Here is a 22,887-nt window from a genome sequence, read left to right as displayed (position 1 = left end):
CACAAAATGATAAAATAGCAACAACAGAATTACTTCTGTATATTCGAACACTATCAATATGGAAGCTCACTGCTCCACAAAGAATGGTTTAATGGCTTTTGTTCATGTAAAAAAAAAAAATGTTATAGTGTCTATTTTGAGAAATTAAAAGGAAATCATTTAGGGGCAGGAAGCAAAGTACTGGTTCCAAAACAGTAGTATCTAACAGAGTAAATAATATTAGTATGCATTTACCCCTTCTGCCACAAACACATATGAATATACGACATCCTTAAAGGACTTGGATTATTTTCCCCTCAATAGCATGGTAATCTTCATCTACAGATGTTAAAAGTGAAAGATTTTGGAGGTAAGGAACACTTTCCAATAGGAAAAAGAGAGCTCTATGATCTAAGATGGATACAGAAGAATCATAAAGTGGAACTAAATATACCAACAGGTAGAAACAATTTCAAGTAGAGCAAAACTGTAAGTTAGAGACAGAGACATATCAATCTCTGGAAGAATATAAACAGTGCATAAAAGAATATAAACAGTGCATAAAATGCTAGAGGTATAAATATATCCTAATAGTAGCCAATTTTTGAGATAATAAGGAAGAAAAACAAGGATGCACACATTCCAAGTAGTCACTTCCAAATTTACAGCCAGACACTTTCCCCAGCTTCAAACCCACTTACCCATTTATCCACAACTGCCTCACGGACATTCCTGACTGGATATTCTATTGGCTCTCCAAATTCAAAAATTGCTCAAACCTGCTTTTCTTCTCACATTACCCATCTCATTTGTTGGCACTGTGGAGCTAGCCAGGTAAATTAAAATGTGAAGTCATCCTGAACGTCTACCTCTCCCTCCCCACCTTCTGTCTCCAAACCCCCACCTGCTGAACACTGCCCCCTGAGTCTCCCCGCCGGCCCTTGACAGTGCTATTTTATATCGTGCATTCCTTTCTCTCCTGGTAGGTCCCCTTCCCACCTCCAATCCATGTCCCCCAGGGCCAATGAGTAATTTTTCACGAACATTAATGTGATCCATTAACTAGTTTAGAAAACACTCAGCTCCCCTCTGCCTGCTCAGAAATAGCTAGGACAGCATTTTAGACTCTTCATAATCTGACCATCAGGATGCCTGCTCTTCAGGAAGGAACAAGTAAGAAATTTCAAGGACAGGCTTTGGAAAACTAGGTTGTAAAACTTGGGTTAGTGACTTGCTAATCACTGGTGACAGGGTGGAGTGGAATCAATGGCCCAGCCCTTGCCTCCTGGCTGTCCTGATTCCCTCTCACTTATATGCCCTAGAGCCTCTCCTATTTGTTCTTAAAAATCTGTGGTTTCCCACAGATAGGGCCCAAGGTCCTCTTTGAATTCTGGTCAGCAGTCTCCCGTAGACCATCCTTACTTACAGCATCTCTTCATTCTATTGCTGAAAGTCTAACAGCAAAAGGTCAACTGTGTTACTGAATGGAACGTGATCTAGAATACATCTGCTGTGGGAAAATTTTCAGTTTTGGAGTGTATATCAGTAGATAGTATGAGATATCCAACATAGAGATATAATAATGTACAATTGGATGCTGTTAATTAAAATAGGATTTTACCTACAAATTTCTATGTAAATATAATTTTACTACCTAATTAGGAAAGTATAGGTTTCTCCGTTTTCCATGAAGTTTCCATCTGTCCGCACAAACAAAAGAAACTTATTCAGAAATTGATGAACTAGATTACTTTACTAAGGAAATAAGGTAAAAGAGGGGGGAAAAAAACCCTGATATTATTTTTAAAGGTGCTGATAGAAATCATCTAAATATCCTATAATGAGAAAATGGCTAAGTAAAGCGGTAAAGTCACCTTAACAGGAGGTTACCTAGTTGCTAACAACCGTATGGACACTAGGGGAAAACACAGAGATGGCAGGTCTGAGTTTCCATCTGCCAGGAAAAGTCCTCCTATGGGGCCCACACAGTGACAGTAATTGCCTTGGTAAAATAACCAGTCCAGGGCTCAGCTCTCTCTTTATAGTCTGGGGAATCTGATTTTGTCAGCATCCCCAAAATAGACTTCAGCTCTGCAACATAAGCTCACATTAAACAGGTTCATGAGACAAACAAAAAAAACCAGAACACAATTTTTTTTTTTTTTAAATTTTCACTGAGGCATTAATTGCCACAGAAACAACATTGGCAGCCAATTCTCACCTTGTAGGCAGCTTCACACCTGGGAAGCCAGATCATAAGCAAAGGGCAGCTCAGTGAGCACTGAATCAGAACAGAGGGAGCTGGATGAACCGCCTTGCCAACAAATAAGATGACATTGCCAGTGGGATGGGACCGTGCTGGGCCTACGGGTTATAGCCCACGTTTATCTCCTTATTAGAGGCTGCACCTGATGTACAGCCTGATGCACCTAATGTACAATAGCCAAGGCTCTCATTCCCCCAGCAAGCCATTAGGTGGGAACCACTAATGATTGCCTTCATGTTTTCTTTTTCCAAGCTTCTAAGGCTCACCCACTCTTCTTCTCTACCACATTCTTTCTTTAGACACGTTATTGAGCTTAATCAGTTTCCTCCCAGTCTGGGACTCATCCTTAAAATGACTGGTATCTCTGGTCTAATACAATGTGTATTTATTTTCAATTAATGAAGAACCTGTAACACAATGTTAGATTTCTTATGTCAGAAAAAGAAGCAAGGTAAAAACCGTTCCTTGGAAGGTATTATGCTAAGTGAAATAAGTCAGTCAGAGAAAGACAGATATCATATATTTTCACTCATATGTGGAACTTGAGGAATTTAACAGAAGACCGGAGGGGAAGGGAAGAGGGGGAAAAAATAGCTACAAACAGAGAGGGAGGGAGGCAAACCCTAAGAGACTCTTAAATACAGAGGACAAACTGAGGGTTGATGGCAGGGGAGGGGGGGAGGGCACCTGTTGGGATGAGCACTGGATGTTGTATGTAAGCGATGAATCATGAGAATCTACCCCCAAAACCAAGAGCACACTGTACACACTGTATGTTAGCCAATTTGACAATAAGTTATATTAAAAAAAAAAAAAAAGAATGTTCTTAATGATTACAAGTATATAGTAAGAGTATGGGTTCCAGAGTCTAGGTGAAATCCCGGCTTTGCCACTTCCTAGATGTGTGAAACTGGGTAAGTGGCTTTACTTTTCTGGGTCTCAGTTTCCTCAAAGTAAAAAATGGGGATAATAATCCATACCTTTTTCATACAGTTGTTGTAATGAGTTGACATACATGCAAAGTTTAAAACACAAAATAAGTTCCCAATAAACATCAACCATCCTCTGCGTACGAATACACATTCTAAGGAGCACAGGGAGAACAACGGGACGGTAACTCTCCGAAACATTACCGGTGGTGACATGAGGCTGGTTTACTATCAAAAGGTCTTCCTTTCCACATTTCCAAATGTGATTAATACAATTTTAGTAATTAAAAACACAATAGAAAATCTGTCTCTGATCCCTCACTAAGAATGCGATGTGCACAGCATTATCAGGGAGTAAGGAGTAGAAACACTGTCCTTTCATAAGACTGCTAATATAAAGAAAAAGCTTAAAAATAAGACACACGTAGACAAAGCCGTAAGAAAACAAAAAGCAAGCCTGATGATATGACCTGATTGCTAACAGAGCAAATGAAGGAGGGGTGCAACCAGGGAAGGCTTCGTAAAAGAGGAGTGGAAGGGAGGTTCAGAACAAAGCAGACTAGAGCACAGGCCCAGATACAGCAAAGCACAGGATACAGGGCAATGGTTAGGAGACCAAAGCAGATGCTGGAAGGGGCTGGACCATGCTGGCTCCCACAGAGGTAAACGGTAAAAAGGCAGGGTAAAAGTGGGAGTGCAGAAAAGCCTACAGCTTTGAGCTACCACTATCCCATGATGACCTTACCTGTGAGCAAAATTATATCTCCAAGAAACACTGTAAGTGCCCAAAATGCTGCAGTCCTCCACAGAACGACCTTCTTCTTAATTTCTGATTGGTCAGTTACCACAATCATTGCTAAAGGCACTTGAGAGCCAGAATTTGGCCCAGATTTTATATTTATTTCTTTCACATGACATGGAGATAATACCATGACTAAACAATTATACTTCCGACCTTTAGAATCACAATTTTTTATTAATGATGTCTTTTTAATCCCCTTAAAACTAGACACATGCCTCTGGCCCACTGCTGCAGTAGGATCTCTTGCATCAGAAACCAACTTAATTTTCTTGGATGGTTGGAAGGCTTTAGACAGAGCTTTGGAATGGCCCAATTTATCTTCAGAGGTCCAACTTCTTTTAGTAGAACTTTTGTGGAAGGTATTTAGTTGGGAACACAGTATTCCTGAGCAATAGGACTCAATACATACATCACTGGGGGGCACTTTGTCTTCAAAATTGAAAAGTTCCTGAGATCCTATATTTTCTTCAAGACCTTTATCAGGCTTCACGTGAGTGTCACCACTTTTTGTTTCAGGACAAATAGGACTGAAGAGTTCAAGGGAATGTGCTTGGTTTTGTCCACTTTCATCTCCTGCAAAATCATTATTAGGCTGAATCAAATTATCTTCAGTTACCCTTATTTCCCCATGACTTGCCTTTGGTTCAATCTCCACACTTATGGGCCCTTTATTTCTAGAATTTTGTCCTTTATACCTCCTCTGAGATAAAAGAACAACCTGGCTGGCAGTCATTATACTAAGAAATTCAGTATCAGTAGATATTTTAAGGTCTGAGACCCTTCTAACAGGTTCAGACCTTGGCTTATCTTCCGTCTTCAAGGAAAAGAACCCTAGACACTGGTTTTGTCCCTCATAATGTCCGGTTGGCACACATTCTGTTTCAACAGCTCCCGGCCCTGTATGAATGTGTTCTGTACCACAGACCAAATCCAGTGCAGCGGCATGCTTATGATCTAACTGAAAGACATTTTTTTGAAAGTTTTGACCACATGTATTTGACTGATCTTTGTGCTGTTCATCTGTGATTTTCTTATTGTCACTGAAAAGCTTTGGATACTTTTCTCCTTCAGTTAAATGCTGAACTCTGCCCTTAAGTTCACGTATTTGCACATCAGAACTAGTTATATCACTCACCCCTAAGACGTGACTCTTCTGGGATTTTCCAGTCTCCGTTTCAGAAATACAATGTGTAAAGTCTTCTTTCACATGAACAGGTTCATTCATCGCCTTTGTTAAAAAATGACCACGAGGGAGATCTGGAGGGCCAACAGCTTCTAGGACTTGATAGTCTTCAAGAGTTTCGTGCATGCCTTTTTCATCCCTTGGATGTAAAGAACGGTGATTGTATAAAAGCTGAATTTTTTTCCAGGGGTCATCATCGGATATTAAAGAAGTTCGCTCCTGTGACATTGTCATGTTCAGTGGACCACCTGGGGCACCCCAAAAAATGTGGACTTGAGATCTTCCACTCATAGTTTCTGAAAAAAATTTAAATGAGTATTTTGTCAGACTTTTTATATATTAACTTATTATATGTCATCAAAAACATAATTAATAAAGGTTGTTTATTTTGGTATTCCATTAAATTACGAAAGGCATAAATATACAAGAAATCATAAAGGGAAATCAAAATAGCCAGAAAATATCCTCACATGAAGACTCTTTAATACATTAAAAGGGATACTTAAAAAAAGACTACAAAAAAAATAAAGCTAAGTACACTGACATCAAATGGTGTTTAATTACATTTAAATAACAAGTTAGTAGAGAAGGAAAAACAAAGCATTGGTTTAATTGTACTACAGTCACCTTTAAATTTCCTGTTTTCTTTACTCCATAGACTATCTCAGTAACTTTGGGGCCTCCTTCCTTCAACTGTGAACTTAGTTCCTGAGACCAAAATAGAAGGTTCAAACGGGAAGCGAGAGAAAATTTAAAAACTAAGGCTTGAGGCTCTCTTCAAGATGTAGAAGTGACTGTCATCTATGCTCACTCCAATCTGTTAGCATAATAATTACTTCTGTATTTTTAAATCTTCTCTGAAATACAAAGAATTAAGAGTAGTCATTTTGTAATACATGGATAAAAGAAACTCGTTATAATTTAAACTTTTTTCATTAACTGTGGCACCTGATATAAGTACATCTAAGAAAGCATCTTATTCATTAAGGTAAAAATGAAGAATTGTACCATGATTTACTTGATCATAACTGACTTTCAAAGGAACTTATTAAAGAGATCCAGTCCTGGAGTTTGTTGAGAACTCTTTCTCAGTGCTCCAGGGACAAAAAGACAGATAAGGCTCTTGGCCTAAGGGAACTGTCAGCCTGGTTTTAAAAAAACAAAATGGAGGGGTGCCTGGGTGGCCTAGTAGGTTGAGTGACTGAGGGTTCAACTCTTGATTTCAGCTCAGGTCATGATCCCAGAGTCGTGGGACTGGCCCGTGTCAGGCTCCACACTCAGTGTAGAGATTCTTGAGATTCTCTCTCTCCCTCTGCCCCTCTCCCCCACTCACACACTCTCTTTCTCTAAAATAAAAAAGTTAAAATAAAATTAAAAAACAAAAACAAAAAGGAGGGAAAAATAGTGAGTGTAAACTAACATTCTCAAAATAATGTAATGGATACTATAGACTATAAACAGGAAACAACCATCAGCCAGGGAAGAACGCAGCTACGGAAAGCAAGCATTGTGGCTAAGAGCATTTAAACAAAGGAAACAGCATCAGTAACAGGCAGAGTTATGAAAAACCATGGTATGACTAAGGACTTTTGATTAGAGTATAGGGTCCTTTGTAAAAAGATAAGTTTTCAAATCGTGAAAAGTCCATATAGAAGTATGGAAGTATATAGGAAGGAGGAACCATCAAGAAATGACAACTATAATCTCCCGTCACTCTTATCCTTGAAGATTCACTCATTGTCACCTTTTCCAAATCTAATAATTTATCCAATTATAATTCTTATGATTTCAATATCAGTGTGGATGATCCCTGGCGTCTCGACTCCTTGACCTCTTCTCCTCCATTGACTGTATTCTCCACCTTCCCCCAGTTATCCATTCGTATAGTCATGTACCCTGTCATTATCAATAACTGCACACCCTTCCCTAAACTCAATTTTAAACCTTCAACTCTCTGACTAGCTTCTCCCATCTTCCTACTCACTCCCTCTAAATGCACAACTCCAACAACTTTCTGAACGTGCGGGATCTACAACTGATCATACATACCACATTTTTACAGCTTCATTCTTCACTTCCCTCCTTAACCAGCTCAGCCACTATGGCCCATTATTATAATCACTCCCTAGCACACATCGCTAATTCTACTGCTCTCCTCACTAAGATATTTGCCCAGCTGAACTCAAACACTGGTTGAATCACCACCTACTCTGCACCTATAGCCCATGGGCTAGAAGTAACTAGGAAAAAAAAATTACACCTTCATCTGAAAATTAGTCTCATTTTAAGTTCATTACCACTAACCTCCAGGTGGTACCTAGGAATCTATCTTTCCCTATCTGCTCACTCACTAAGGAGCTCTTTCATACCTCTTCATTCTCTAAGTCTCCAGAATCTCTTCCCCAGTCCTCGAGTACAGCTGGTGACCATGCTACCACCATCTCCATTTACAAGCTCTCAACAACATTCCTACCAACCCACCCCTGTCATATTATATACTGTGCCCACCTTCCTGTTACTATGGATGGACCATCCATGCTTCGATGCAAGGCCATCTCTTCCTCACTTAGACATTAGATCTTATTCCCTTGTGTTTCCTCAGGTTCCAACAATTCTCCCCTTCGCTCCTACGTTATTTTTTTGCTCCGTACTGGAGCATCTCCATCCACATAGAAACATGCTACCATTTCTTCTCATGTTGTTATTCCTCACCTTCTTTGCTGCTCCAACTGTTGTACCATTCTGCTCTCTTCTTCAGCAAAATTCCTTGAGAGAATTGTCTATACTCCCTCTTCTCTTGTTCTCTCTTAAACCTACTCCTCTCAAGCTTTGGTCCAAACCACTCCACTAAAACAGCACATTTCAAGGCCCCCAATAACCTCCACATTGCCATGATAAGTCAACTCTCTATCTTCAGCTCACTCAGCCCATCAGCAGCATTTGACACTGCTGACCATGCCTTCCTTCTTGAACACTCTACTAATTTGGCTTTAGGGATACTACATTCTCTTGGTTCCCACTCCACTTCATTCTATTTCAGCAGTTGCTCCTTCTTAGTCTCCTCTGCTAGCTCCTCCTCATTGCCAAACTTCTTGCTCAGGGGCCCGTCCTTGGATCCCTCTCTGTGCTCACTCTTGAAGTGACTTCACTCAGCCTCAGGCTCTGAATACCTTCTATACACGAATGACTATCACAAGTTTACCTCCATCACAACCTTTCCTCTGAACTCCTGACTCTTCAACCCACTTTCTACGTACTCCCCACCACCACAGAATGTCTAATAGTCAGCTGTGCAGAAAAGAGGTAACACAGTAAGGCCTGAGACTCCCGTCATTAAAGACGGCTTGCTTGCAAGGTAGGCCCAGGTTGGCATCTAGGAATTTAAATTCCAGGAGGGTCCCACCATTCCTTGATAAGAATAGTTCAGCCTGCCTAAACTATCTATGTAGACAATGTTACAATGAGCTGGAAACATCAATGTGTGTGCTATGCAGATGGCAGCTACATAACCAGCACTCCTTAGAGAAATGGCTGATTCCAGGTCTGCAGCAGGAAGAGTACAAAAGAAACCTGAAATATCTCATCACACCAGGCAGCAGTAAAACTAGCAAAGACTACTAGGATGGTGTCAAAATAACTCAGGAGCCAACTTAAAGAGGTTCCCACTGGCCAAAGTTGAGCAACCAATAAGAATAATTACCATAATAGGTTGAAACACACCAAATCACCAAATATGTTTAAGCCCATGAGTTCACAAAGATAACTAAAACAAGCTCACTTAGTGATCACCTTGAGAGGATATTGGTGACTAAGCAATTGTTTTAAAAGCTGGTGAGTGAAAAGAAACTTTATCCTTTCTTTACTAACAGTATTGTAAGATGACCAACTATTTAAAGAGAAGAAATCTCTCTTTACAGAGGTATCCTGCTAATAAACCAACAAATAAAAAAGAAATGACAGAAACACACCACTTTGCCACTCCTGATGAAGTAGCAGATTTTCTAGGCAATAAGTATAAGTGACAGCTAACATCGCAAGGTAGATGTCATAAGGGAGAATGGAGGGAATCTGTAGACTGAGATCAATTATAATGTACAGACCTTATTCAGATTCTGACTTGAAGACACAAATGTAAAAATACCTGTATTACAAGACAGCTGGAGGAACTGAAACTCTAATGTTTAATAACATTAAGGGATTATTGTTAGTTTTTAGTGGAATAACGATACCGAGGCTATGTATGAAAGAGTTATGTGCTAGAGACGCAGGAGTATCTGCAGGCAAGACAGCGTGACATCTCAGATTCCTTTAGAACACTAGGAGGGAGAGAGAGGGTGGGTGTAGATGAAGCAAGATGGGCCGTGTGTGATCAGGATGACGAAACACACAGAGGCTCACTGCACTAGTCACTCTCCTTTTGTATGTTTCAAATATCCTGGAATATCCAGAGAAAGATTACTGTACTATATGGCAGTAAAAAGCAGTTACAGGTCAGCATGGATACATCTTACAAATATAATTTTAAATGAAGGAAACAATTTGAAAAATATGTAACTTTTGGTATCAATATATTGAATATTTTTTGTATTTTTTAAAATTTGAGTATAGTTGACACACAATGTTACATTAGTTTCAGATATGCAACTTAGTGATTTGACAAGTTTATACATTATGCTATGTTCACCACAAGTATAGCTACTCTCTGTATTGAATTACAATATATTCATTTTTAAATATGCCTGAGTATAAAACACCAAATTCAGGATTGTGGTTAACTTTGGGAGAGAGGAATGGGGATATAATAGGTAAAGAGTAAAGGGCTTGAACTGTTCTGAACATGTTTTTTTTTGTTTTTTGTTTTTTAGTGTGGTGTGGTTAAAGAGGTGTTCCTTATATTGTTCAAAAATATTTTAATATTAAAAAATCCTAGAAAGAAAAACATTGAGAAGCAATATTAAGGATGATTTTTAAATTTTTTCTCTATTTTAAAAGTTTTATTGTGATGAATAATGAATATGCATTATTTTCATAATAATTAAATCCTTTTTGCTTGGTAATTCAGGTTTTTCTTTTACAATCTTCAAACTGAATATGATGTTCCAATAGTTGTAGAACAAAGGACCCAAATCTAACATTGCAGAGTAAGAATTGAGCACAATGATGGCAGTTATTAATGCGTTAGCAGCTAAACAAAGATACACTGCAATTTTCAAGGTTCACAATAATGAATTATTACCATAGAAACAAAATTATAGTGTTTAGGTGTCAAGTTTTGACAAATAAAAGAGAAGTAAGCATCACTAATTACCATAACTACATATCCCACCCTTGTCTAATCCACAGAAAGAATAACCTGTGTAAGGAATAATTTATATGTTGGACCAATCAACAATTTACTACTTATATATCATTATCCAGATTGGCCACTAGGGGGCCCCCAAATAGCAGAGCAAAAACCTTCAAGTTGTGAAGATGTGTTCAAACCAAGCAGAAGGAGAAATAAAACAGACTGACAAGCAGGTGAGAATACTTATTTTCAAATAAAATGTATAAAATTACTATGATAATGACCTCCCTTCTCTTAAATCTTTGGGTTTCTCTCCAATGGTTTCTTCCCTTTAATCTCAAATCTTTAAAAAACAAAACAAAAAAGCAAACTTCTATTTTGTTTCTATGTTCTTATTTCCCATTTATTCTTCAACTCACTTGAATACAGCTCTTACTCCACGCATCTTGCTAGAACACTTTTTACTATGAAAACAATGCCCTCTAATAGCTAAATCCAAAGGTCAGTATTTGATCCTTATCTTACTACTACTTGAAACTGTTTGTAAGTCCCTCTTTCCTGAAACATTCTTTTTTTTTTTTTCTGTGAGAGCATCAAGTTGGAATTACTTTGTGCTTAAGAGACAGATAATTGTTGGTTTCTTCATTCAGTCATTCACATAACAAATACCTACTCAATACTATGTGCCAGACATTATGCTAAGTAGTGGGAACTCAGCGATAACAACAGGGAGTTTTAATAGTCTGATGAGAGAGATAAAATGACAATTCACAATAGTGACATTGAACTGCCATGGGATTAAATGCAGGGGTGTGCCTAGAAAGCAGAAGGTGGGGGCTACCAACCAAAATAGGACTGCCTATTATCTACATTTTTCATAGGCTCTTTGGACTACAGTTAACGACAAAATTTTGAAACTAAATTTAAATAAGTACAGAAAAAAAAAAAAGGAGTACAATACAGCCCCCAAGTCCCCTTGCCCCCACTCCAGCACAGGACCCAGGAAAGCAGCTTTAGTTGCCTTACCCAAGAGACACCAGCTACAGAACGTTTTTAATCTCCAGAACGTTTTTACAGAGAGTTTAAGACACTCACTGCTTCTGTGTCCTTACTTAACCTTTTCTCCTAAATGTCCTGCAAACGGACTTCTATTTCTTATCTCTGTTAAGACAACAGTGAAGTCCAAATTGTCAAATAAGCACTCACAGTACAGGACTACTCCAATCATAAAACTCTCTTTCCTTTGTTTCTAGAATGCTATGCTTTCCTGTTTCTTCTACCTCTCTGGTTCTTCTTTCTTTTTCCTTGGACCATCTTCTTTTCACTCCACACAACTCTGCAGAATTTCATCCAATCTCCTTCATTTAACTACTAAATATCCAATTATGCTTTACCAATCTATATTTAACCAACCACTCTCCCTATTATCAGACACATTTCTAGTTTCACTATATTTGACACAATCACAGTAGATAAAAAAAAAAAAGCAACGTTCTATGTAGCTTTCTTGAAGGGAAAATCTGACTAAATGACCTTATATCTAGCCTGGATTACACAGTCCTTCGACTCAACTCTAGTATGGTTTATGGTTACAGGGCCATGAGGCCATAAGTCCCCAAGATTTAGAGCTCTATGTGCCCTCTAGACAGGGGAGGATGGGGAAGTGCACAGAGGTGACACAGGGCATCTTGAGAGTTCAGAAAAGATCTCCTGGGAAAAGAGATGTCTGAAATGAATCAGTTCTATAAAACACAAGTGTGGAACTTCCCACACACACACCAAAAAAAATGGACTAGAAAGTATGGTCCTGTTAATTTAAAAAACAGTAATTTTGGGGCGCCTGGGTGGCTCAGTCGGTTGGGCATCCGACTTCAGCTCAGGTCATGATCTCGCGGTCCATGAGTTCGAGCCCCGCGTTGGGTTCTGTGCTGACAGCTCAGAGCCTGGAGCCTGTTTCAGATTCTGTGTCTCCCTCTCTCTCTGACCCTCCCCCGTTCATGCTCTGTCTCTCCCTGTCTCAAAAATAAATAAACGTTAAAAAAAAAAATTTAAAAAAAAACAGTAATTTTTTACAAAGTCTTTATACCTAAGGCTGCTGCTATGAAATCCAGTAATTTATAGGAGTTGTGAGTATGTGAACAAGGGAATGGGATGTGGGCATCCTAGGCGAGAGCAGGGGAAACAAAATATTTATCAAAGCAAAAATACACAGACTGGAGAGTTGTTATAGACAACCGATAAATTTCAATGATTCTAGGATATGTTTTGGGTGTACTCAGAGGGTTAAAGCTCATTAAGATACCAGATGAAACTTGCAAGTACATATCCATTACTGTAGTTAATAATTACACAATTTCTCAATCTGCAGAAGGCCACTTCAGTCAGAAAGACCAATACAACCATAATCCTTTATCTTTAGAGTGGTCAGAGTCTGATGAATGGGTCAAAGATTTATAAAGCAGGATGAACTGTATCAGCAAGTTTTGTCTTTGCAGAACACTGCAACTAAAAATGCTTATTACAAAATATATGTGGTTTAAAGAGAGTGCTTTCTCCATCTTATTACCAACCTATAAATTTCAGTTATAATGCCTTTGTACGTCTATTTTACCAAAACCAGTAAGCATCATAGATATTCAATAGCATCAAATGACAAAATGAAGAGTCAAGACAGGACTGTAATGAGAAACATGGGTTTTAGAGTAGGGTATATGGGTTACAACCCTATTCTATGACTTTACTAAAAATGTAAACTTGAAATTGTAGAAGCTAGGTGATCGTTACACAGGGTTCATTTTGCTACTTTTATATATATTTGAAAACATCCATAACAAAAAGTTAAATTTCTTTATAGGTCACATGGGAATCAAGTTTCTTTACCTGTCAAATGAGAATAACATCAATCCCTGTCTTACAGTGTTATTGTGGGATGGACACAGTACTCACTCAGTAAATGTTAGTCTTAAAACCTGGACACTCTATACACACACACTTGGTAACACAAACAAAAACCAAGCCATTGTATTTCCTCCAAGGTTTTGTTTTTTTATGTATATTTTTATACAGTTATAACTATAAAATTGAAATAAGTTCGTATTCTGTTTCCACAGTTTTATATGGCCACCGTTGTATGTCAGTCTATAATGTTCCTAATCATTTTTAATGCTAGCTTAATAATTCAGTGATGAATCTAATTTAGTTAACCATTAATCTCCAATTCATTAATTTGTTTCTAACTTGTCACTAGTATAGTCATTGTTGCAATAAATGATTTGGGGCATTGACCATCACGTTTCAATTATTATCTTGTGGTAATCTCCCAGGCGCGGGATTATTGGGTCAAAGACATGTCCATTGTTACCGCTCTTAAAATGTATTATTGTGTCATTTGCAAAAGAACTGAACAGTTTATAAAGCCACACAGGACAGCTGAGGGTTCCAGCTTTATACAACTTTGTTAGCGTCTGAAAAAATAATTGTACTAGTAAGGGTATTGTGAGGTAGTTTACTGCTGTTTCATTTGCATTTCCCTAGATATATCTAAATAGAAAAAAATAGTAAATTTTAAATTATATTTGGATGACTATCCTTAATTTATGAGGAGCTATGCAAGCATGTGTGCACCCAGGCACACAAAGTAATAAGAAAATGAGATCAGAAGATGAGCAGATACATAGTACAGAAAAAATACATGGTTAAAAACAAAGAAAACTTTTGTCCTCCTAATAACATGAACGAAAAATGTATAAATTAATGAGAAAAAATTACTACCTATCAAACTAGCAGGGATTCATTTAAAGGATACAAAGTTACAGGAAAATGACTTCTACTGACGGGTTTAAACTAGTAAAGCCTTTCTGGAGGACAATACGGCAATATATGTTAAAAGTCTTAAAATTCTGCATCCCTTTGGCCCCACAATTGCACTCCTAGGAGTTTAACCCAAAGGGAAAAACATCAGATACACTCTCACGTATTTAGCTACAAGGATATTCATAGCAGCATTGTGTAAAATGTTAAAAAGGAGAAAGTGAGAGGGTGTCTGGGTGGCTCAGTAGGTTAAGCATCTGACTTCAGCTCAGGTCATGATCTCATGGTTCATGGGTTCGAGCCCCACGTTGAGCTCTGTGCTGACAGCTCAGAGCCTGGAGCCTGCTTTGGATTCTGTGTTTCCCTCTCTCTCTGTCCCCCGCCCCCGTTTGCTCACTCCCTCGTTCTCTTTCCCTCTCTCTCTCTCCCTCTCCCGAAAACAAACATTAAAAAAATTAAAAAAAAATAAAAAGTGATGAAAATGTGCATCCATTGAGGTCTGTTAAATAAATTATGGCACAGCCATACAAAGGCAAACTCCACAGCCATACACAGCCATTAAAAATCACAAAGGGGGGTGCGCCTGGGTGGCTCAGCCGGTTAAGCATCTGACTTCAGCTCAGGTCATGATCTCATGGTTTGTGGATTCAAGACCTACATTGGGCTCTGTGCTGACAGCTCAGAGCCTAGAGCCTGCTTCAGATTCTGTGTCTTCCTCTCTCTCTGCCCCTCCCCTGCTCATGCTCTGTCTCTCTCTCTCTCAAAAATAAATAAACATTAAAAAAAAAAATCATGAAGAGGGGGTGCCCAGCTCTTCAGTGGAAAAGCATGCAACTCTTGATCTCAGGGTTGTGAGTTCAAGCCCCACATTGGGTATATATTACTTCACGGGCCCAGTACACTTCTGCTGCGCCACTCTGCTCAGCACAGGTATAGATTACTTTAAATAAATTGAGGAACCTGGGTGGCTCAGTCGGTTAAGTGGCCGACTTCGGCCCAGGTCATGATCTCATGGTTCATGATGAGTTCAAGCCCCGCATCGGGCTCTGTGCTGACAGCTCAGAGCTTGGAGCTTGCTTCAGATTCTGTGTCTCCCTCTCTCTCTGACCCTCTCCCTCTCTCTCTCCCTCTCAAAAATAAACATTAAAAAATTTTTTTAATAAATAAAATTTTTAAAAATCATGAACACATGTAATATATTTTTTCTTAGTATACTGATATAAAACAAGGAGACTATAGAAAATTGTATATGGAAGAATTTTATATTTAAAAAAAATTTTTTTGTTAATGTTTATTTGTTTTTGAGAGAGACAACATGAGCAGGGGAGGGACAGAGAGGGAGACACAGAATCAGAAGCAGGCTTCAGGCTCTGAGCTGTCAGCACAGAGCCCAACACAGGGCTTGAACTCACGAATTATGAGATTATGACCTTAGTCAAAGTCAGACACTTAACCAACTGACCCACCAGACACCCCTATATTTTAAAATACAGTATTCAATGTACCACCATTTACCTTGAAGTTAAAAACCATTTCCCCTCCTATGTCAGAAAAATGTGTTCTCCATAGTAACTGATACAAGTGGTAGTGAAAAAAAAAAATAGCTTTTCTACACTTTAACCTCATTTAATTAATCCAATTTGTTACCTTATGTCATTGTGCTAAGAAGTGACATGGAGTACTAATAACCCATGTATTACGTACATTCATGTTGAACTCTACTCCAAACAATCATCAATAGCTACTAAATGCTAGTACCAGAATTTCCCATTTAAGATGACAGAACAGTACCACACTTTAGGTGACTTATGAAAGGTTAAAAGATACAGTATTTGTCCTAAAAACAAAAGCAGTTGAAGTTTAAAGCTAGTACTCATTCTTTCTTTCTTTTTTTTTTTTAAAGCTATTACTCATTCTTGTAGGTAAACTAACAGCTACTAAAACAAACCTGTGAGCAGACAACTGATTCCCTAAATCTCCTTGCATAACCTTGACTTAATTTGCAACACTCTGCTCTTCAAGTGAGGCGTCTGTCATGGGCCCATAGCCACGAAAGGTCCACACAGTGCAGGGAGCATCCTTAGTCCCACGGCAACACTGCAGGACTTTCTCCTTCCCGCTCCCTATTCCAGGCATTCACCCTTCTCCCGGTCAAGTCCAAGAATTTAAACAGGAAGCAAACTTTAATCTAGCTGCTTTTTTACCGTAAGAATGTGGTGGCCAGACATTTGGCTTTGCCCAGAAGAGTCCTAGGTTAAGCATGCTATCCTGGTGTCCTGTTCCGTTTCCCTTTTCACTGGTTTAGAGATAAATTATACAGTCACCAAGTTAAGAACCACACAACTACATGAATAAATGCTCTAGCAGTGAAGAGTGTGCTTCCTGATACATTTTATCAGAAACATTTTAATAATAGGAACAATTTAAGGGAGAAAGGAAACATTCTGTTCAGTTTTTCCTTTATGACTTCTCAAGTAATGAAATACTAATGGAAATTAGGTTGAATAGTATCTAAAACTTATAATATGCATTTGAGAATCTCACAACAAAGAATTAAATGAGGTAGAGAAAAGAATTAATATGTTTGGTAACTAAGGGGAAAAAGGGGCCTATGGCTGTCAAGTTCTGGGTAATGAAGCAGCAGACAATGGTACTAAAACTTCTGGATCCAGTCTTCCCACAAAACATTCCAGACAGCAAGACGTTAACTTGTCCAAGGCTCATGCTTTCTCAGGAATTCCAGTCGAATGAGAAATCCTAAATATACCCTAAAATATCACACTTCACATCCCCCTCCCCCACAGCAAAAGGACTAAACTCTGAGAAAGGAAATCACAATCTCATACACATAAGGTGGGTCCCAGGGGTCTGCCTGCCAACCCCTGTGCTTGCTATCATCTCCACCCACTCCCTAAAAATATGAAAAACAAAACAAAATCAAGGGAAAAAACAAAACAAAACAAAAAACAACTTTGCAACTTAAGCCATGACCTTGCTTTATAAAACGTCACACTCAGCAAATGGCAACTTCATCCTTCCAGTTCCTCAAGCCAAAGAGCTTGGCATCCTCACTGATTGCTTTCTTTTTCTCATAACTTCCAATTGGTCATCGAATGCTTTTAGCCCTCCCTTTAAAATTCATTCAGAATTTGGCCACTTTGCTCCACCTTCGCCTGCCACTGCCCTGGTTCAAACCACCATGGTCTGGATAATTGGCAATAATAGTCTAATTGGTTTCCCTTTTTCCCCTCCGGCTCACTCTGAACACATGCCCCGGGTCACACAATCTGAAGGTAGTGGAGCAGAGACTGGAATGCAGGAAGTAGGAGCCTATGTTCCTAACCACTGTTCTCGATGTCCCTTTTCTGTCTTCACACATCTGTGCACCTAGAATCCAAGCTAGGACCCTGCCATTGAATCATGAAATATCCTCACAAAGCACTGACTTATCTAAACAGGTGTGAAAAAAACAAAACTTCAGTATAAAGACGCTTCACTATCAAAGGATTCCACTGGGAAAGTTCACTGTAACTTAATGAAGTAAATAATAAATGGCTTTTAAGAAAACATCTTTTTTTTTTATCCCTTCCTTCCTTCCTATCTGCCCCAATCCTCTCTCCCTGCCTCCCATCCCTTCCTCCTCCTACCCCTCACCTCTTCTATCTTCTCTCTCACTTTTTACTTTAACCACCTGGCAAGGAGACGATAAGCTTCCAAGAAATTAAATATTCAAAAATTTAAAACCTGTTGCTTAGCTGGTTGAAAAAAACAGTTTTGGATGACAGAGCTACCTACCTGACCTAACCTTACACTTTCTCCCTTTTACCTTTAATATCCTTAAAGTATACCCCAGCACCCAAGCACACTTGCATTAATATTCTTCCCCCAGACTCTTGTTTATTATTTTTTAAAAGCTGAAGTATAGTTAAACATTCAATAATAGGCACAGAACTTACAGGTTCTGTTCAGTGACTATTGACAAGTGTCTACACCCATGTAACCATCACCTGAAACAAGATATGGCACATTTGCATGGACCTCAGGAAGTTCTCTCCTGTCCTTTTTTTTTTTTTTTTTCCCAAGTAATCTCTGTACCCAACATGGGGCTCAAACTCATGACCTGAAGATCAGTAGTCAGATGCTCTACTGACTAAGCCAGTCAGATGCCCCTTCCCTGTCCTTTTCTAAACAATTTCCCTCCCTCTCCAGTCTGTAATTATTTCCTGATCTCTATCAGTGTAGAATAGTTTTGTTTTTTCTTGGATTTCATATAAACCATATACTCCGTTCATTAATGTCTAATTCCTTTCACTTCACACAATGGTTTTGAGATTCATCTGTGTTGCTGGGCCAATCTGTTGTTGGCTACTGTGAACACATCGCAATTTTTTTTTCTCCATTTTGCTACAGACAGACATTTCAGTTGCTTTCAATTTTTTTAGCTATGGTGAATAAGGCTGCTATGAACAGTTTTGAATTCATAATTTCAAGGACATATTTTTCATTTCCCTTCATTAAATATCTAGGAGAACTGACAAATCATCAGATAGATATGTATTTAATTTCATCAGAAACTGCCAAACAGTTCTCCAAAGTAACTGTACCCTTTTACACAACCACCAGCAATGTATGGTTCCAGTTGTATCACATCATCCCAGTGCTTAGTATACTTAGTCTTTCTTTTGTTAGTAATTCTAGACGGTGTGAAATGGTATCTCAGTGTGAGTTTACATTGCATTATTTCCCTGTTGACTAAGTGATGTTGACAGCCTTTGCAAATGTTTATTGGCCATTAGTATATCCTCCTTTGGGAAGTCTGTTCATGTCTTTTCCTCATTTTGTTACTGGACTATTCCTCTTTTGCTCATTTTGCTGTTGGGCTTTTGCAGTTCTTTATATGCCCCAAATACAAGTCCTTGGACACATAAAAGTGGTAGAAATTATTCTTCCATCACTGGACATTCTAATTGTTGGGTGTTGGCTTTTATGTATTGGCTGTATTCCTTTAAAGAGCGATGGATTTAGTTTGGGTACACGGTTGAGTTACTTGCAATTCATTTGACACTTTCCTAACTTGCTTCTGAGCTTTGTTAGGGTGAGTTTAGATAGGGCTGCAGTCTATGGCTAATTTAACCCCACTCCAAGATTTCCAGCCAGTGTCCATGTATGAAACAGTCCCTCCCTTCATGCCTAGTAGAAACACACACTATTCCAATCTCTGTGTGAGCTCCTGGAAGTGTTCGGTGTACTGAGTTCCAGTGTGGCTTTCTCCAGCATTATGTGGTTTCATACTTTGCATATGCAGATGAGTATTCAACAAAAGATTCTAAAGGACCCTTCTATAGATCTCCAGAGATCTCTTAGTTCTATGAATTTCTGTGTAGTACTCTCTGCTCCAGTTTTTTTACCCCACAAATTTTAGTTGTCTTAACTTCTCTAATCTCTCCTGGGTTCCACTGGGGTTTCCTTACTCTGTGCTGCAATCTAGAAAGTGCCTACAGGCAGTATGCTGGGGCACCTATAGTGCTCATGTCATTTATTTCAAGGCTTGCCATCCTGCACTGTTTTCCAATGTCTAAAAATATTTGTTTCGTATACTTTAATCCTGTTTTCTAGTTTACAATAGGAGGGCAATTTTCAAAGCAGTTGATCCTGCACAGGAAGATGTACCATTTTTATAATAACTCTCTCTGTGTTATTTTTTAGTGGTTGCTCTCCAGATTAAAATATGCACCTGCTGTAAGTTATTATGGTCTACCTACAAATAAAAGTATACTAATTCAGTCTATGAAATTTATGACAGCATAATTCCATTTCCCTCTTGTGGCATCCTCATGGTATTATACTCTATTTCTATATAAGTTGTGAACCCCACAAATGTTAATATTTTTGCTTTAAATAGCCAATAGTCTGTGTGCATATATTATACATAGCCAATAGCCTATGTGTATACATTATCCAAAAAGGTACCAAAAAGTTTTTCTATGTATTTGTGCCACTATTTACCATTTCTGCTGTTCTTTGTTCTTTTCTGTATACCCAAGGTTCCATCTGGTCTCTTTCATCTTTACCTCGTAGAACATTTTTTAGCACTTTTTGGCAGTTCAGATCTACTAGAGACAAATTCTTTCATCTTTGTTTTAAGTTTATTTATTTTGAGAGAGAGAGAGAGAGAGTACGCCATGGAGGCGCCATGCACGCCAGGGAGGTACAGAGAGAGAGAAAGAGAGGGGTTCCCAAGCAGGCTCCGCACTGTCAGTGCAAAACCCAACACGGGGCTCAATTCCACAAACTATGAGATCATGACCTCAGCTGAAATCAAGAGTCAGATGCTTAACCGACTGAGTCACCCAGATGACCCAAATTCTGTCACTTTTTAATCTGTGTGAAAATATCTTTGTGTTACCTTGATTTCTATAGACTATTTATGCTCAACATAGAATTCTAGGTTGACAGGGTTTTTTTTTTTTCCCCTTCAGCACATTTATTTATGGCTATCATCCCATTGTCTTTAAGCCTCCAGTTTTTTCTTTTTTTTTTTAATTTTTTTTATGTTTTTACTTATTTTTGAGAGAGAGAGAGAGAGAAAGAGAGAGAGAGCGTGAGCAGGGGAGGGGCAGTGAAACAGGGAGACACAGAATCCAAAGCAGGTTCCAGGCTCTGAGCTGTCAGCACAGAGTCTCACACAGGGCATGAACCTACAGACTGCGAGATCATGACCTGAGCCAAAGTCAGATGCTCAACCAACTGAGCCACCCAGGTGCCCCGCCTCCAGTTTTTTTTGATGAGTAGTTAGCCATAACCCATACTGTTATTCCCATGTATATACTGTATCTTCTATTCGGCTGCTTGTGCAATCTGCTCTTTAGTTTTCAGTAGTTTGATTATGATGTGCGTAGGTCTGGAATTTTGTTGTTGTTGGGTTTCCTTTGTTTTGATTTGCATTTAGACTACTTAGGGCTTGCTGAACTTCTTGATTCTGTCAACTAAAGTATTTCATCAATTTTAGAAGTTCTTGACCATGGTCTCTTCAAATATGTCTTCTGCCACTTCTCTCTTCTTTCTAAGATTCCAGTTATACACACATTAGACTGACATTATCCCATAGGTGGAAGAGTTCTTTCCTCCCTCTCCCCAACTCTCTGTTCTCTTGTTTATCAATTTGGATATATTCCATCAACAAGTCTTCACATTCACTGATCCTTTCTTCTGATATGTTAAGAAGATATTAAGCCCATGTGACACATTCTTCACTTCTAATATTGTATTTTTCATATCTGGAATTTTGTTAAGTTTATTTATTTTTTTTTATTTATTTTGAGAGAGAGATGGATAGCAAGCAGAGGAGGAGCAGAGAGAGAGAGAAGGAGACACAGAATCCCAAGCAGACTCCTCACTGTCAACACAGAGCCTTATGTGGGGATTGAACCCATGAACCGTGAGATCATGAGCTGGACCAAAACCAAGAGTCGGATGCTTAACCAACTGAGCCACTCAGGTGCCCCTTCGTTTCTAGAATTTCTGTTTGGTTCCTTGGTAGAGTTTCCAAGACTCTGCTAAAAATCCCCATCTTTTCATGCATAATGTCCACCTTTACCATTAGATCCTCTAGCATTCTTTTTTTCATAGTTATCTTTAAATCCCTATCTGATAATTCCACCAGCTGGATTATCTTTGGGTCTCTTTCTACTGGCTATTTCCTCTCCTGATATTTGGCCACATTTTCTTGCCTTTTCTTGTGTCTTGTAATTTTTTATGATAAGACAGACATTCTGTGTAAAAATACATTAATGATTGAGGTAAGTAATATTCTACTTCTAGAAAGAGACATTACCCTTCTGTCAGGCCACTAGAATGTCCTCATATGTAAGTAATCTGGGCCTGGGCTTGGATGCAGCATTAGATTGACACAGTCTACCACTGGCTTCAAATATTTAGAGGGTGGGAATCAGTACTTTCACTAGAGCAGGGCCTGGGATCCAAGCCCAGGTAGGATTTCAGAGATCTGCCTGTGCTTCACGGCTAAGCCATGGGCTTTCAAAACTGTGGGAGTGCTTTTATGTGTACACTGTGATTGAACAATTTAAGTAAACAGATGGCAGATGGTGTGAACCAGGTTTCTCACTACTGGAGTAAGAATTTACAGATAAACAAGGGGAGGAATTTAGAATGATCTATGTGGCAATGGATTTGAGTTGGATATGTCAATATGAACTCATTTGTATATATACAGATTAGTATACTTCCTGGCTCTGTCAGCTGAGAGGGCCTACAGGCACAACATCTCAGTAGCAACAAGCACATCTAACACCTAGATCTTGGTTTCTCCATTCTCCAATTAAAGCAACCAGGGCTCCTTGGAGAAAAGGCTGACTCTAGGACCGTGGCACGAAATAGAGAAGATAAACCTGGAGCATCAGCAGTGCCAAAAAGTAAAAAAAGTGGCCACACACACACATACACACACACACACACTGATGGGGGTATGTCAAAGAGGCATAGGAGCCAATTGAACCAGCTCCCAATGGCCAGAAGTGGAACAATTTCACCAACAAAATACAGTAGTATTGGATTATAAGCTCAAGTATAAAATAAATATCCATGAGTCCATACTGTTAAAAGAATGATTGA

The 22,887-nt window shown here is 38.8% G+C and overlaps 1 protein-coding gene across 8 annotated transcripts in view; it reads right to left on the bottom strand.

The window, feature by feature from the left end:
- Nucleotides 1–22,887, bottom strand: part of SHLD2 (shieldin complex subunit 2) — a 94,004-nt gene that overhangs the window by 41,400 nt on the left and 29,717 nt on the right. For all 8 annotated transcript variants that reach the window (XM_027062484.2, XM_027062483.2, XM_027062485.2 and 5 more), the window contains one exon: nt 3,920–5,455. In XM_027062484.2, coding sequence (XP_026918285.1) covers nt 3,920–5,450 — 1,531 coding nt within the window. In that variant the 5' untranslated portion in view covers nt 5,451–5,455. The remainder of the gene's footprint in view (nt 1–3,919; nt 5,456–22,887) is intronic.

Source organism: Acinonyx jubatus, chromosome D2 (assembly GCF_027475565.1).
Source record: "Acinonyx jubatus isolate Ajub_Pintada_27869175 chromosome D2, VMU_Ajub_asm_v1.0, whole genome shotgun sequence".
Taxonomy (NCBI): domain Eukaryota; kingdom Metazoa; phylum Chordata; class Mammalia; order Carnivora; family Felidae; genus Acinonyx; species Acinonyx jubatus.
Note: the sequence above shows the minus strand (reverse complement) of the source record. Positions and strands in the feature narration are given on the sequence as shown.